At 38.9% G+C, this 15,944-nt stretch overlaps 1 protein-coding gene across 1 annotated transcript in view; it reads left to right on the forward strand.

Moving 5' to 3' along the window:
* TMTC1 (transmembrane O-mannosyltransferase targeting cadherins 1) overlaps positions 1-15,944 on the forward strand; it is a 318,256-nt gene that overhangs the window by 134,484 nt on the left and 167,828 nt on the right. Inside the window, exons 6-7 of the mRNA XM_052640320.1 lie at positions 1,697-1,778; positions 5,772-5,875. Coding sequence (XP_052496280.1) covers positions 1,697-1,778; positions 5,772-5,875 — 186 coding nt within the window. The remainder of the gene's footprint in view (positions 1-1,696; positions 1,779-5,771; positions 5,876-15,944) is intronic.

A 15,944-nucleotide genomic window follows, 5' to 3' on the forward strand; every position in this document is an offset into this window, starting at 1 on the left:
TCAAAGCCAAGGACTTTGCCTCAGAGAAATGCACAGATGCAAACATACATGAAATCTCGAACATACATGGTGGACTCTCTCAAGCCCATTTTAGGGTGGAAGAGATCACCAGTGTTATAAAAGCTGACAGTATCCCTGACCTTCCTCCTTACCCGCTCTCTCTTGGGGACTAAAGGAGACTAAAGTGCTTGGAGGTGCATCCAGTCCAGAGCTTGCTAAAAGGTGACTGTGAATTGCTTTTTGGAAAAAGAAAAGGAAAGCAAGAAGGAAGGGATCTGCCTTGGAGTGATACTGTTTCCTCCTTACAGAGCCACTTGGACACATTTAGCTGTTATAAAATGGGAAGCACATGTATTTTGTAAGGAGTTCAAGTTAGACTTTTTTTGTGAGATACTAACCCACTCAGGTCTCACAAATGAAGCTTTCTTTTTGTAGAACATCCTTACTGTGTGAAGATAACACATTCATATACAGATTTTAAGAAATTCTTGAGGAGGATACCTTTGAGGAAAAATTAAACTAAAAGTAAGTAAAAAAAAAAAAAAAAAAGTGAAAAGGGGCCAGGGAAATAAGGATAAGGTGGGAAATATTTGCTGGATTATGTGGTTTGCTTTTTTTCCCCTACAGTTTGTACTTTAAAATACAGAAATTTGTCTGTAAGCAAAAGGACTTGCTTTAGTTTTCCTGGGGAAGTTTGTTGACAACTTCCTCTTCCTTCCTTTTGATCATCTTTATTAAAACCAACCAATCACATGTCTTCTGTGTGGACATATAGTGCTTCCACTTTGTACAAGTGGCAGATGCAGGCTCCACATAAGTTGCTGCCCCTAAAGAAGTGGCTTTCTCATTACCTGGTTTGGTTCCAAGGGTCATCGGCACATGAAGTATAATTTTCCGTTGCATATTCATGAGCTCTGGTCTGACCACTGATGCTTAATAACTTTGTTTTTGTCTTGTTGTTGTTTAGTCACTCGGTCCTGTCTGACTCTTTTGCAGCCTCATGTACTGTAGTCTGCCAGGCTCCTCTGTCCATGGGATTTCCAGACAAGAATACTGGAGTGGGTTGCCATGCCCTCCTCCAGCAGATCTTCCTGAGCCAGGGATTGAACCTGCATTTCCTGCATTGCCAGGCGGATTCTTTACTATTGAGCCTCTGGGGAAGCCCAATAACTTTAACTTTGTTACGTTGGATAAATTACTTAATCTCATACAACCTTAGCATCTTTTTTTTTAGGGGTAAAATATTTGTGAGATGTTTTGTGGGTGAAAGACATTGTACCTCTCAAGTTACATTCAGTAGGCAAATGAACTCTTATTTTGTTTAGGATCATCCTTGTGACTAGGGTCATCATATATTAATAGTTGCCAGAATGCCTCTGTTATTTGGAGTTAGATAGGATAGTAATATATAACTGTAGCTAACTGTACTAGATTGTATTCCCTGTATTATTGTACAACTTATTATTCTTTACAACTTTCCTATAAAGTAGAAACTACTCCACTTGTCCAAAATCTTCCATACAGAAAGAAGCAGAGCTGGGGATTGAAACCTGCGTGGTGTGTTCCAGAAACCATGCTCTTGGTGGCTATCTTTTCCATCCTTCTTTTGAGCAAGAGCCTATTCACATTGAAAAGAAAACGTTACATGTAGTGGACTCTGACACTTATTTAATATGCTTTTTCTTTTCTGTTTCAGGTATCTGACAGCAAGCAGCAATAGAAATTTCCTGCTTACCATGAGGCCCTTCTTAAAAAGGGCCACTTTGGTCATAAGTTATGTAAGTATATATATGGTTTTGAAATATCTAATAAGAAATATTTTACTTTGACTCAGAGATATGATCCAGATTGTTTAATAGAATCAGCAATTGAGCCTAACAATATGATCTTAAGATCAAACAGTTTACATACAATAAATGTTACAAAGCCTTGGAATGTAAATATGGAAGCGTTCTAGGGATATGTGAGTTCAGTGACACCAACAACATGAACTGTACTTTGTGAGTCCTTTTTAGGATGCTGGTGCTGAGTTGTTTCTGCAACACAAACCTGGCTGTATCAATTATCCGTTCCTATATTACAAAACACCTAAAATGTAGTGGCTTAAAACAAAACCACCATATTAGCTTCCCTAAATGCTTTAGTTTGGGTCACATCCAGCTGGCTGGTTCTTCTATATTTTTGGCTGGGGTTACTCAAGCAAGTTTGTGCAGTTATGAGTCAGAGCAGGTAACCTCTCTGTGATAAGTCATCCTCTTAGGCCTCTCTCTGTGGCTACTCTCTCTAGTTGGATGGACAGGATCTTTTTACAACCTGACAACTGGATTCTGCTGCTGCTCAGTCGCTTCAGCCGTGTCCGACTCTGTGCGACCCCATAGACGGCAGCCCACCAGGCTCTGCCATCCCTGGGATTCTCCAGGCAAGAACACTGGAGTGGGTTGCCATTTCCTTCTCCAATGCATGAAAGTGAAAAGTGAAAGTGAAGTCGCTCAGTCCTGTCCGTCTCTTAGCGACCCCACAGACTGCAGCCTACCAGGCTTCTAATATTGCAAGACCTGTGAAGTTTCCACTAGATTCTTTTGTTCAATACAAGTCACAAGACCAGATTTAAAGGAAGGGGAAGTTGACTCCACTCTTGATAGGAAGAGCAAATAGAAGGTGCATACATAAAAGATAGAGGTTCTCGGTCCTGATCTTCAGTGACTATCACATTGGTCATATTCTTACACAGTTTAATGCTTCTATTCAAAGAAATTAGGAGATCAGTCTCTTTTGCTGTTGCTGTTTTTCATAAATTGTAAATCCAGATTTATAATAAAGTTTGATAGGAAACTTATGAAAATGTTTTTGAATTGTAATATTAACAATTAATCATATTTTAAATCAACATTAAGGCATGTTTAAGCACTGCAGATGGTGACTGCAGCCATGAAATGAAAAGACACTTGCTCCTTGGAAGAAAACCTATAACCAACCTAGACAGCATATTAGAAAGCAGAGACATTACTTTGCCAACAAAGGTCTGTCTAGTTAAAGTGATGGTTTTTCCAGTAGTCATGTGTGGATGTGAGAGTTGGACTATAAAGAAAACTGAGTACCGAAGAGTTGATGCTTTTGAAGTGTGGTGTTGGAGAAGACTCTTGAGAGTCCCTTGGACTGCAAAGAGATCCAACCAGGCTATCCTAAAGGAAATCAGTCCTGAATATTCATTGGAAGGACTTATGCTGAAGCTGAAACTCCAATACCTTGGCCACCTGATGAGAAGAACTGACTCAATGGAAAAGACCCTGATGCTGGGAAAGATTGAAGGCAGGAGGAGAAGGGGACGATAGAGGATGAGATGGTTGGATGGCATCACCAACTCAATGGACATGAGTTTGAGTAGGCTCTGGAAGTTAGTGAAGGACAAGGAAGCTTGGCATGCTGCAATCCATGGGGTCACAAAGAGTTGGAGACAACTGAGCAAGTGAACTGATCAGTTCAACTGAACTGAAGCAAGAAGGTGTGCAAAAACTGAATGAGATGGAGAACTTTGATTGGACAATTTCAGCAAAAGGGGCAGAAGGTTTCTCTAAAGAATGCCCCAGTATCTTTGCATAGAATAAAGACAATTCAACTTTCATTTCAGAAGTGACTTTTATCTTCGTGTTGTTTGGGAATGCAAGAACTTGATAGTACTGCTGTGATGCCCTGTATTCCCTGCTATAGGGCAGTTAATTCATTTAGGCAGTTAACAGAGAGGTAGAAAGCTTTTCATAAGTCTCTTGAGTCTTAATTGCCTTCAGTTCAAAACTACCTATATGCCAAAGTAGCATATTTTGGGATGACATATTCTGTTACCTCTCAGCAGTTTAGGGAATTCATATTCTTTCAGGATACTTTTCCTATTACTTTTATAGTTGACATTTTCCATTACAATATCTTTAAAATTTTAAATTTAGTTTATGTGTTAATTAAAATGATTTTAAATTTCTTCTTAGGCATTATTTACTGCTGATATGCTTTCGACTGACACTATATGTTCAGTTTAGATTTTTGGATTTGGGGTCACTTATATAAAAAAGCATTCATGAAATAAGTCAGTGATATTCCTTGGAAAAACTCCAGCCTTAATTCCCTCCTCATATTAATCTTTTAGCTTTTAGTGAAGCAGAGATTTCCCTCTGACTCTGACAGACAGATACAACATAATTGGTCCTATTAAAATAAGAATTATATCTAGAAGATCTGTGTGGGTGAATTCTATAAACAAATGTCATCCCTACTAAAGTGTCTTTGGCCTGTGGTTTTCTCAACCCATCTTTGGAACGGGATAGCACCATTCAGTGATAAAATTCCATTAAGTGACACAAAAGTTGTTTTGGGGGGTTGTTGAAATAACTCTGTGTGGGTAGTCTGCTTCAGAGCATTTGAGGGTTGGAACATTTCCAAATGTGTTTATTCAGGACACAGAGGTATCTTCTACCACAGCTGAAGTTAAGTTTCATGGGGTTGTATGAGAGCAGTGGTTAAGACACAGGGCATTGGAGACCAGTGACTTGAGTCCAACTCCGAGATCCTATAGTTAATTAACTGTTAGATTCTGGGCAGATTACCTTTAAGCTTCAGATTCCTCATCTTCCTATTGGACTGGTAGGCCTAAGGTGGAAGGATCTTTAAAGTAAGTCCCCTACGTATGAATGAGTTCCATTCCAAGAGCATGCCTCTTAAGTCCACTGTTTTGAAAGTCCAACAAAGTTAGCCTAGGTACCCAGCTAGGCTATATAGTACTGTACAGTGATAGGTTCATACTTTTCATGCAAATAATACTTTTAAAAAACACACAAAATAAGGGAAACACTTTTAATCTTATAGTACCTTGAAAAGTACCATACAACAGCTGGCATACAGGGGCTGGCATTGAGTGAACAGGCAAGAAGAGTACTGCCTGGAGGAGGGAGAGGAGGTGGAAGATGGTACTGTACTACTGATTTTTATACAATGCTATACGGTTGTTTGTTTTAAAAGAATGAGAACCAAATATAAGTTTAGATTATCTTAGTGATTATATATTAATATTCCTGAAGAGTGGCTTCCCACGTGACTTGGTAATAAAGAATCCACCTGCCAATGCAGGAGACATGGGTTCGATCCTGGGGTCAGAAAGATACCCTAGAGAAGGAAATAGCAACCCACTCTAGTGTTCTTGCCTGGAAAACCCCATGGACAGAGGAGCCTGGCAGGCTACAGTCCATGGGGTTTCAAACAATTGGACATGACTTAGCAACTAGAAAGCAACAAAAGTACACAAAAGCACAACCACTTGTGGAGGATGCACACACGTGGCAGTGTACACCAGACATGTGAACTAACTTATGTGATTAGACATGCAAATGCATGTTCACATCCTTGAAATTTCACAACTTGAAGGTTCTTATGTAGGGGATTTTGTTGTTGTTCAGTCACTACATCACACCCCACTCCTTGCAACCCCATGGACTGCACCGCACCAAGCTCCTCTGTCCTTCATTTGCTGTTGGATAGCAATGGATAACACAGACAGCTGTTATTTAGTTTTGTGTGCCTTTCCCTTGTCCCCTTCAGTGTTTTCTCTCCCCTCCACCTATTTCCATCTTTTCTACTCATCTTCAATATAGAATTTTATAAAAATGCTCACTAAAAATGTGTTCGTAGGACAAAATATTTGTAAAGCATCTGAAAGTATTTTCCAGAAAAGCAGGGCTTATTTCAACAACCAACAATTTTCTCAGCAAATCTTCCTTTTTCCAAAGGTGATCATTGTTCTGTACTTTCGTCTGTGGATAATGGGAGGATCTATGCCCCTCTTTTCAGAGCAGGATAATCCAGCTTCATTTTCGCCTTACATTATTACAAGGTCAGTAGAAGTGAATTTTTAAGCTTTACTTGGTATTTATCTGATTGTTTTAAGTAATCTTAAATGATATATTGGCTTTGCATTTTAAGGAAAGAAAGGTTGTGTTCTAGTTAAGGTGTATGGAAAAAAGAAACCACTGTTTAGACATTTGGAATTCTTTTCAACAAATGGTACTGTTTTATGAATATTATTATAATTTTGTCATTATTATTGTTCTCATATTGGTATCAATTTTATTGAGCACTTAATAATAAATATCTATTGAGTGTCTCATAAGGCAAACATTATAGAACAAGTACTGAGAGGTGTTTAGAGGTTAACTGGACATCATAACTATTTGTAAGATTGAAATCAGTGGGAAAGTTGAAAGTAACAAATAGAAATGAGCAACAATTTTTGCTAAGATACAGTCAGTTATATATAACCATTTGTCCTTACGAGATTTAAGATAGGGGAGTAAGAAGTGATGATGACCAGTGGATTTTGCTCATTTTAATTCCTTATCCAACCTGCTGTGATATACTTCTGAGGCTCTCAGATATAATTATATTTGACAGTTTTCATAACATTTCTTGAGGATGTATTATTGCTATAATATTTGTACATTAAGGTTCAGTTGAGTTCAGTTCAGTCGCTCAGTTGTGTCCGAATCTTTGCGACCCCATGAATCGCAGCACGCCAGGCCTCCCTGTCCATTACCAACTCCCGGAGTTCACTCAGACTCATGTCCATCGAGTCAGTGATGCCATCGAGCCATCTCATCCTCGGTTGTCCCCTTCTCCTCCTGCCCCCAATCCCTCCCAGCATCAAAGTCTTTTCCAATGAGTCAGCTCTGCACATGAGGTGGCCAAAGTACTGGAGTTTCAACTTCAGCATCATTCCCTCCAGAGAAATCCCAGGGCTGATCTCCTTCAGAATGGACCGGTTGGATCTTCTTGCAGTCCAAGGGACTCTCAAGAGTCTTCTCCAACACCACAGTTCAAAAGCATCAATTCTTCGGTGTTCAGCCTTCTTCACAGTCCAACTCTCACAGCCATACATGACTATTGGAAAAACCATAGCCTCGACTAGACGGACCTTTGTTGGAAAAGTAATGTCTGTGCTTTTGAATATGCTATCTAGGTTGGTCATAACTTTTCTTCCAAGGAGTAAGCATCTTTTAATTTCATGGCTGCAGTCACCATCTGCAGTGATTTTGGAGCCCCCCAAAAATAAAGTCTGACACTGTTTCCACTGTTTCCCCATCTATTTCCTGTGAAGTGATGGGATCGGATGCCATGATCTTCATTTTCTAAATGTTGAGCTTTAAGCCAACTTTTTCACTCTCCTCTTTTACTTTCATCAAGAGGCTTTTTAGTTCCTCTTCCCTTTCTGCCATAAAGGTGGTGTCATCTGCATATTTGCGGTTATTGATATTTCTCCCAGCAATCTTGATTCCAGCTTGTGCTTCTTCCAGTCCAGCGTTTCTTGTGATGTACTCTGCATATACGTTAAATAAGCAGGGTGACAATATACAGCCTTGACGTACTCCTTTTCCTATTTGGAACCAATCTGTTGTTCTGTGTCCAGTTCTAACTGTTGCTTCCTGACCTGCATACAGATTTCTCAAGAGGCAGGTCGCGTGGTCTGGTATTCCCATCTCTTGAAGAATTTTCCACAGTTTATTGTGATCCACACAGTCAGAGGCTTTGGCATAGTCAATAAAGCAGAAATAGATGTTTTTCTGGAACTCTCTTGCTTTTTCCATGATCCAGCAGATGTTGGCAATTTGATCTCTGGTTCCTCTGCCTTTTCTAAAACCAACTTGAACATCTGGAAGTTCACAGTTCGTGTATTGCTGAAACCTGGCTTGGAGAATTTTGAGGATTACTTTACTAGCATGTGAGATGAGTGCAATTGTGCAGTAGTTTGAACATTCTTTGGCATTGCCTTTCTTTGGGATTGGAATGAAAAGTGACCTTTCCAGTCCTGTGGCTACTGCTGAGTTTTCCAAATTTGCTGGCATATTGAGTGCAACACTTTCACAGCATCATCTTTTAGGATTTGAAATAGCTCAACTGGAATTCCATCACCTCTACTAGCTTTGTTCATAGTGATGCTTCCTAGGCCCACTTGACTTCACATTCCAGGATGGCTGGCTCTAGGTGAGTGATCACACCATCGTGATTGTCTGGGTCTTGAAGATCTTTTTTGTACAATTCTGTGTATTCCTGCCTTCTCTTCCTAATATCTTCTGCTTCTGAAGGTTACTGTTCTTAAATTTTCATAGTTTTATATACTTTTTTAATATCTAATAATTTTCATATTAGTAACTTACCTTCTCTTTTTTGTGTTTGCAAAGACCTAAATCTTAAACCTTGACTAATAGCATATATATATAGTTTGGTTTATTTATATCTCATGGGTATAGGATATTGTTGAATTTTGTTTTTATAAAGCTAAGCAGTGATTTCTGTTTTATTTCACTTAACTTCCCTTATTTACTTCATATGTTTTAATTGGTAAATTTCCAATATCTTTGCATTTTATATCTTTCTTTTTTGTTCTTAGTGTTTTCTACTTTTTAAAGAATATTTTCCATTCATAAAAGATACCTTCCAATTTGATTGATCCTTTTTTATAGTAAATATTGTGTTACAATTGCTTTCATTACTTGCAATATCTATTTGTATTAAAAAATCTTGAATATGCTTCAGAAACCATATGGTATACAGACTTGAGTGTTGACTTAACCCTTTGAGGTAATCCGCTGCTGCTGCTGCTAAGTCGCTTCAGTTGTGTCCGACTCTGTGTGACCCCATAGATGGCAGCCACTAGGCTCCTGTCCCTGGGATTCTCTGTCCCTGGGATTCTCCAGGCAAGAATACTGGAGTGGGTTGCCATTTCCTTCTCCAATGCATGAAAGTGAAAAGTGAAAGTGAAGTCACTCAGTCGTGCCTGACTCTTAGCGACCCCATGGACTACAGCCTACCAGGCTCCTCCATCCATGGGATTTTCTAGGCAAGAGTACTGGAGTGGGGCCATTGCCTTCTCCGTTGAGGTAATCTAGAGGCTTATCAATTGTTGTTTATGTTTTATATTTTTCAAAAAATTATTTAATTAGTCCATTTACTAAGCTTGACATCTCTAACCGAGATTTTTATTAATATTGCAAGCTACTTGTCCTTTTTTAGGTTTCTCTCACTGGCTTTCAACATCTCCAGAGTTCCTTGTCTGGGTATTTTTAGCTCATTGATAAAATGTTTCAGATTCTGCAGCTCCTTCAGTAGCTATTTACTGCCTTTAAGAGAAAAAAGCAGCTTTGTGAGATCCTGTTCTTATCGCTCTGTTTATTTCCCTTAGCCCTCTATTGGTCTCCCTCCAGGCTTTCTTTTCTGATGAATTTAAGTGGTCATTCTTTATAGTTGGATGCAGCCTATTCATCTGGAGACTGAGCATACCAGTGTCCAAAAGCCAAGCCTCACAAAGGAGATAGACAGACGAGAACTAGAGAAGACTGCTCTCAACAACCAACCAATCATTTCATTCGTAGCTCTCTCGTCAGCAAACACATGCCTGCCCCACAGTCCTTGGTGTCTGGACAAGGTGCCTTTGGTCTCTGCCTCACTTGTCCTCCTGTCTACACCATCTTAGCTGCCAGAGTAGTCAGGTTGCATTTTTATTCCTGTCAGTGGTAAAAAAAAAAATTCTTTGGTGGAACCGCTGGCAGATTTAGGACCCTGGAGGCCATCATTCACTAGATTCTGCCTTTCACTTGCAGGGTATTTACATATGTTTTCTGAGGCAGCTGATATACCTTTATTCCAGTACTTTCTGTCTGTGAATCCATCTCAGTTTATCTAAGTTTATCTCAGTCACTCAGCTGTGTCCAACCCCTTGTGACCCCACAGACCTGCCAGGCTCCTCTGTTCTTAGAATTTTTCAGGCAGGAATACTGGAGTGGGTTGCCGTTTCCTACTCCTGAGGATCTTCCCAGTGTCTCCTGGATTGAAGGCAGGTTCTTTCCCATTGACCACTGGGGAAGCCGAGTGACTCCTCAGGCAGTTCAGTCAGTATAAAGTGATAGAACAGAATGTCCTAACACCTTTATATTATTTATCTTAAAACAAATAAACACACACATATCTTTTAGTTCTTGTGTTTCATACTTAAAATACTCTAGGACATTTCAATGATAGTTGCTATAAATGGCCTTTCACATTCCTCTAAGGTAGCTGTATTATAACTGATTCTTTTGAACATCCAGAAAATTGTCTTTAATATCTTTGCTGAGTAAAGTTTGTACACTGCTTGCATAACTGTTTGACTTCTAGTACAATAAGGATTTTAAACTGGGTTATCTTAGTCTGTTTCCAGTTCTCTTTTTTTTTCTCCCTCTTCTCATCAGCTGTACAATTTAGCTATGACTTGGCTGGCTTTGTGAGTCTGTCTTTACCAATTAGAGGATTGTCAGTCAGCTAAGTCTCATTAATCCTTTACCTTTTTTAGTGGATTTGTAAACTGAATAACTTTTATAGCATCTTTGCTTCCATCTTGCAAGGATGAAAGTGAAAAGTGAAAGTGAAGTCACTCAGTCGTGTCCAACTCTTTGTGACCCCATGGGCTGTAGTTCCCCAGACTCCTCTGTCCATGGGATTTTCCAGGTGAGCATACTAGAATAGGTTGCCATTTCCTTCTCCAGGGGATCTTCCCAACCTAGGGATTGAACTCGGGTCAGGAAGATCCCCTGGAGAAGGGGATTTTAATAACTTTAATTAATCAGGTGAGAGTTTTCAAACTAGTTTTCTCATCCCTTAATAATTGTTGAAGTTAATGATTACAGATAGTTTTTAAAGTATCCTAAAAGCTTTTAAGGGTTGCTTGGTCAACTCTTTGTTTTTTGCTTTCTTTCAAATGACTTTTTGTGACTTAAGTTATGAGATTCCTTCTCTTTTAGATGATCTATTTCCATGTATTAGCTAAGAGGAAATATCTGCCATTTTCTGCCTAACAAAACTGAGATTCAGAATCATGGTATACTCTTGGGAAACCTTTGTTACGAAAAAGTATCTAAGACATGGAAAAGCAAAGCGTGACTGTGGCATTCACTGTGATGCAGAGCATTGGCTAACAAACCTAGAGGAATCCAACTTTGGTTGACTTGCTACTTATATTCACTGTATTTTACAACCCTGTTCACTTAGAATTTTATGTATAGAAATCTGACAGGTGTGATTATTTCTTTTCTCTCTAGTAGAAAATAAAATTTCAAATATTAGTTTTATTCTTTGCATATAATTTGTCAGTCTCATTACTTTTTACTTTTTTATGAACTGTGAAAACTTTCTGAAATTTACTTTAATAGATACATATATATTTATGTTTCTGGAGTTCAGTTCAGTTCAGTCTGACTCAGTTCAGATCAGTTTGCTCAGTCGTATCTGACTCTGTGACCCCATGGACTGCAGCAGACTAGGCTTCCATGTACATCACCAGCTCCTGGAGCTTGCTCAAAACATGTCCATTGAATTGGTGATGCCACCCAACCATCTCATCCTCTGTTGTCCCCTTCTCCTCCTGCCTTCAATCTTTCCCAGCATCAGGGTCTTTTCCAGTGAATCAGTTCTTCATATCAGGTAGCCAAAGTATTGGAGCTTCAGCTCCAATATTCTTCCAATGAATATTCAGGACTGTATTTCTTATATAAACTCAATTTATATCTGTATTTAATAATAGCTTTATTGAGATATCATTTATATGCCATACAATTCATCTATCTCCAATGTACAGTTTGGTCATTCTCAGTATACTTACAAAGTTTAGTGCAACCATCACCACAATCAAATTTAAAGCATCTGCCCAGAAAGAAACCTCATATCCATTAGCAGCCACTTCCCATTTCAGTCCAGTCCCCCAACCCTAGGCAACCACTGATCTATTTTTATCTCTATAGAATTATCTCTGTAGAGTTACTTATTCTGGACATGAACCAGTGAAATTATATGAAATGTGATCCTTCATGACAGACTTCTTTTACCTAGGAAAATGTGTTGAAGATTCATCATGTTATAGCATACATAGATAAGTATTTTTTTTTAATTCCACAGTAGTATGCCGTTGCATGGATATATCTCTTTCTATTTGCTCATTCATCTGTTGATGGACATTTGGTTTGTTTCTTCTTTTTGGCTGTTACATATGCTGCTGCTATGAACATTCATGCACAAATTTTTGTTTGAATATAAGTTTTCATGTCCCTTACATATGTAGCTAGGAATGTAATTGCCAGATCATATATGTTAACACTGTATTTTACTTTCTGAAGTACTGTGATACTGTTTACCAAAACAGTCTCTACCAGTAGTATATGAGCATTCTGGTTTCTCTACATCCTCTTCAACACTTGTCTTTTGACACTCTTTTTGTTGTTAATTTGATTATAGCCCTACAAGTGGTATGAAATGGCATCTTATTGTGGTTTTGATTTGCATTTCCCTAGTGAGAGTGACGTAGACAACCTTTATATGTGCATGTTAGCTAATTCTATATCTTCTTTGGAGAAATGTCTATTCAGATGTTTTGACCAGTTTTTAATAGGGTTATTTGTCTTTTTGTTATTGAGTTATAATAGTCTTTATGTATTCTAAAAGTGATATTTATATAGTCTCTATATATGATTTATAAACATTTTTTACCTTTCTGTGGGTTGTTGTATCACTTTCTTGATGACAAAAGATTTTAACTTTGAAGCAGACACACATACAAAAAAAAGCTTTGAAGTATGAAAGATTTTTAACTTTGATGAAATCCAATTTATCCATGTTTTGGTTGTTGTTCCTTACGCTTTTGCTGTTATATCTAAGAAGGTTTTTGCCTAACTCAAATTCTTTTATAAATTGGCTTTGTTAAGTGTCTGATTCCCTAATTAATACATTATGTAAATTTTTAGTCTTCACTGTGTGTTTGTACAGGATTACGTTTTTAATATTATATTTATTTTTATAATATAAATTTATTTATTTTAAGTGGAGGCTAATTACTTTACAACATTGTATTGGTTTTGCTATACATTGACATGAATCCACCACAGGTGTACATGTGTTCCCCATCCTGAACACCCCTCCCACCTCCCTCCCCATACCATCCCTCTGGGTCATCCCAGTGTACCAGCCCCAAGCATCCTGTATCCTGCATCGAACCTAGACTGGCGATTCATTTCTTATATGATATTATACATGTTTCAATGCCATTCTCCCAAATCATCCCACCCTCTCTTTCTCCCACAGAGTCCAAAAGACTGTTCTATACATCTGTGGATCGTTTGCTGTCTTGCATACAGGGTTATCATTCAGTTCAGTTCAGTTCAGTCGCTCAGTTGTGTCCGACTGTTTGCGACCCCATGAATCGCAGCACGCCAGGCCTCCCTGTCCATCACCATCTCCCGGAGTTCACCCAGACTCGCGTCCATCAAGTCAGCGATGCCATCCAGCCATCTCATCCTCGGTCGTCCCCTTCTCCTGCCCCCAATCCCTCCCAGCATCAAAGTCTTTTCCAATGAGTCAACTCTTCGCATGAGGTGGCCAAAGTACTGGAGTTTCAGCTTCAGCATCATTCCTTCCAAAGAAATCCCAGGGTTGATCTCCTTCAGAATGGACTGGTTGGATCTCCTTGCAGTCCAAGGGACTCTCAAGAGTCTTCTTCAATACCACAGTTCAAAAGCATCAATTCTTTGGTGCTCAGCCTTCTTCACAGTCCAACTCTCACAGCCATACATGACTACTGGAAAAACCATAGCCTTGGCTAGATGGACCTTAGTCTGCAAAGTAATGTCTCTGCTTTTGAATATGCTATCTAGGTTGGTCATAACTTTTCTTCCAAGGAGTAAGCGTCTTTTAATTTCATGGCTGCAATCACCATCTGCAGTGATTTTGGAGCCCCCCAAAAATAAAGTCTGACACTGTTTCTACTGTTTCCCCATCTATTTCCCATGAAGTGATGGGACTGGATGCCATGATCTTCCTTTTCTGAATGTTGAGCTTTAAGCCAACTTTTTCACTCTCCTCTTTCACTTTCATCAAGAGGCTTTTTAGTTCCTCTTCACTCTCTGCCATACCATCTTTCTAAATTTCATATATGTGCATTAGTATACTGTATTGGTATTTTTCTTTCTGGCTTACTTCACTCTGTATAGGCTCCAGTTTCATCCACCTCCTTAGAACTGATTCAAATGTATTCTTTTTAATGGCTGAGTAATACTCCATTTTGTATATGTACCACAGCTTTCTTATCCATTCATCTGCTGATGGACATCTAGGTTGCTTCCATGTCCTGGCTATTACAAGCAGTTCTGCGATGAACATTGGGATACACGTGTCTCTTTCGATTCTAGTTTCCTCAGTGTGTATGTGCAGAAGTGGGATTGTTGGGTTGTATGGCAGTTCTATTAGCAGTTTTTTAAGGAATCTCCACACTGTTCTCCATAGTGGCTGTACTAGTTTGCATTCCCACCAGCAGTGTAAGAGGGTTCCCTTTTCTCCACACCCTCTCCAGCATTTATTGCTTGTAGACTTTTGGATAGCAGCCATTCTGACTGGCGTGAAACGGTACCTCATTGTGGTTTTGATTTGCATTTCTTCTTTGGAAGGAATGATGCTAAAGCTGAAACTCCAGTACTTTGTCCACCTCATGCAAAGAGTTGACTCATTGGAAAAGACTTTGATGCTGGGAGGAATTGGAGGCAGGAGAAGAAGGGGACAACCGAGGATGAGATGGCTGGATGGCATTACTGACTCGATGGACACGAGTCTGGGTGAACTCCAGGAGATGGTGATGGACAGGGAGGCCTGGCGTGCTGCAATTCATGGGGTCACAAAGAGTCGGACACAACTGAGCGAATGAACTGAGCTGAACTGATAATAAATGATGTTGAGCATCTTTTCATATGTTTGTTAGCCATCTCTATGTTTTCTGTGAAGAAATGTCTGTTTAGTTCTTTGGCCCATTTTTTGATTGGGTCGTTTATTTTTCTGGAATTGAGTTGCAGGAGTTGCTTGTATATTTTTGAGATTATTCTTTGTCAGTTGCTTCATTTGCTATTATTTTCCCCCATTCTGAAGGCTGTCTTTTCACCTTGCTTATGATACAGTTTATGTTAACAGCAGTTCAGAGGTCATTTAGAATTTGGCTTTATATTTTTGACTTTTGGGTGTATCCAACCAACAAGATAAATCCATACAGAATGGAGGCATCATCGTTATTTACCATATGCTGCCAACAAACCCTTAATCTTTTTCCTTTTCATTTTATCCCAGGCATTCAGACTGTTTGGGGATCATATTAACTGTCAGGAATTCTGTGACTGATCAATGACTTTTCCAGTCAGTCTGTTGAGATTGTGTGGATCAGCTAAATGACATGACGTTGAATTGTACATGTTTCTGCTTTTGACTTGAGAAGAAAAATATCGTTATAAGTTGAAGAACAGGGAGAATATTGTATTTTGATTGCCCAACTTTCTCTTGACAAGCAAGTTTAAGAAAATTTTGGCCTCCCATCCCATGTGGAATTTCTGTTGTAACAAGAGCTAGAAGTTTTCACCAGAGGTAGAAGGAAGTGAATGGAGACAAAAGCCTTGAACCAGAACAGAGACAATGGAACAGGTTAGCGATTTGGGACACCTGAGATTAAAAAATTTTGAAATTGTATTTGAATGCAGAAAGGGGCTAAAGCCCAGGATTGCAAGTGAGTTTAGAGTAGAAGTCCCAAATTAAAGATTAAACCAAGAACAAGTATGTGTGGGGAGAGGTGGAGGGTGGGACTGAGGGCCAGAGTGATTACGTAGATCTGTGGTGTCTACTACTAGAGCCACGTGAGGCCACCAGCTAGTCTGAATTGAGATATGCTTTAAGTATAAATCAAATGTGCACAAGATTTTGAAGGCAAAATCCTGTAAGAATGATGAGATGCAGAATATCTCATTAATAGTTTTATATTGACTATATCCCATTAAATATATACATGTTGAAATGATATTTTGAGTATATTCTTGAAACAAAATATAATATTAAATTAATTTGGCATGTTAATTTCT

The sequence above is a fragment of the Budorcas taxicolor genome, chromosome 5 (assembly GCF_023091745.1).
Source record: "Budorcas taxicolor isolate Tak-1 chromosome 5, Takin1.1, whole genome shotgun sequence".
Lineage (NCBI taxonomy): Eukaryota > Metazoa > Chordata > Mammalia > Artiodactyla > Bovidae > Budorcas > Budorcas taxicolor.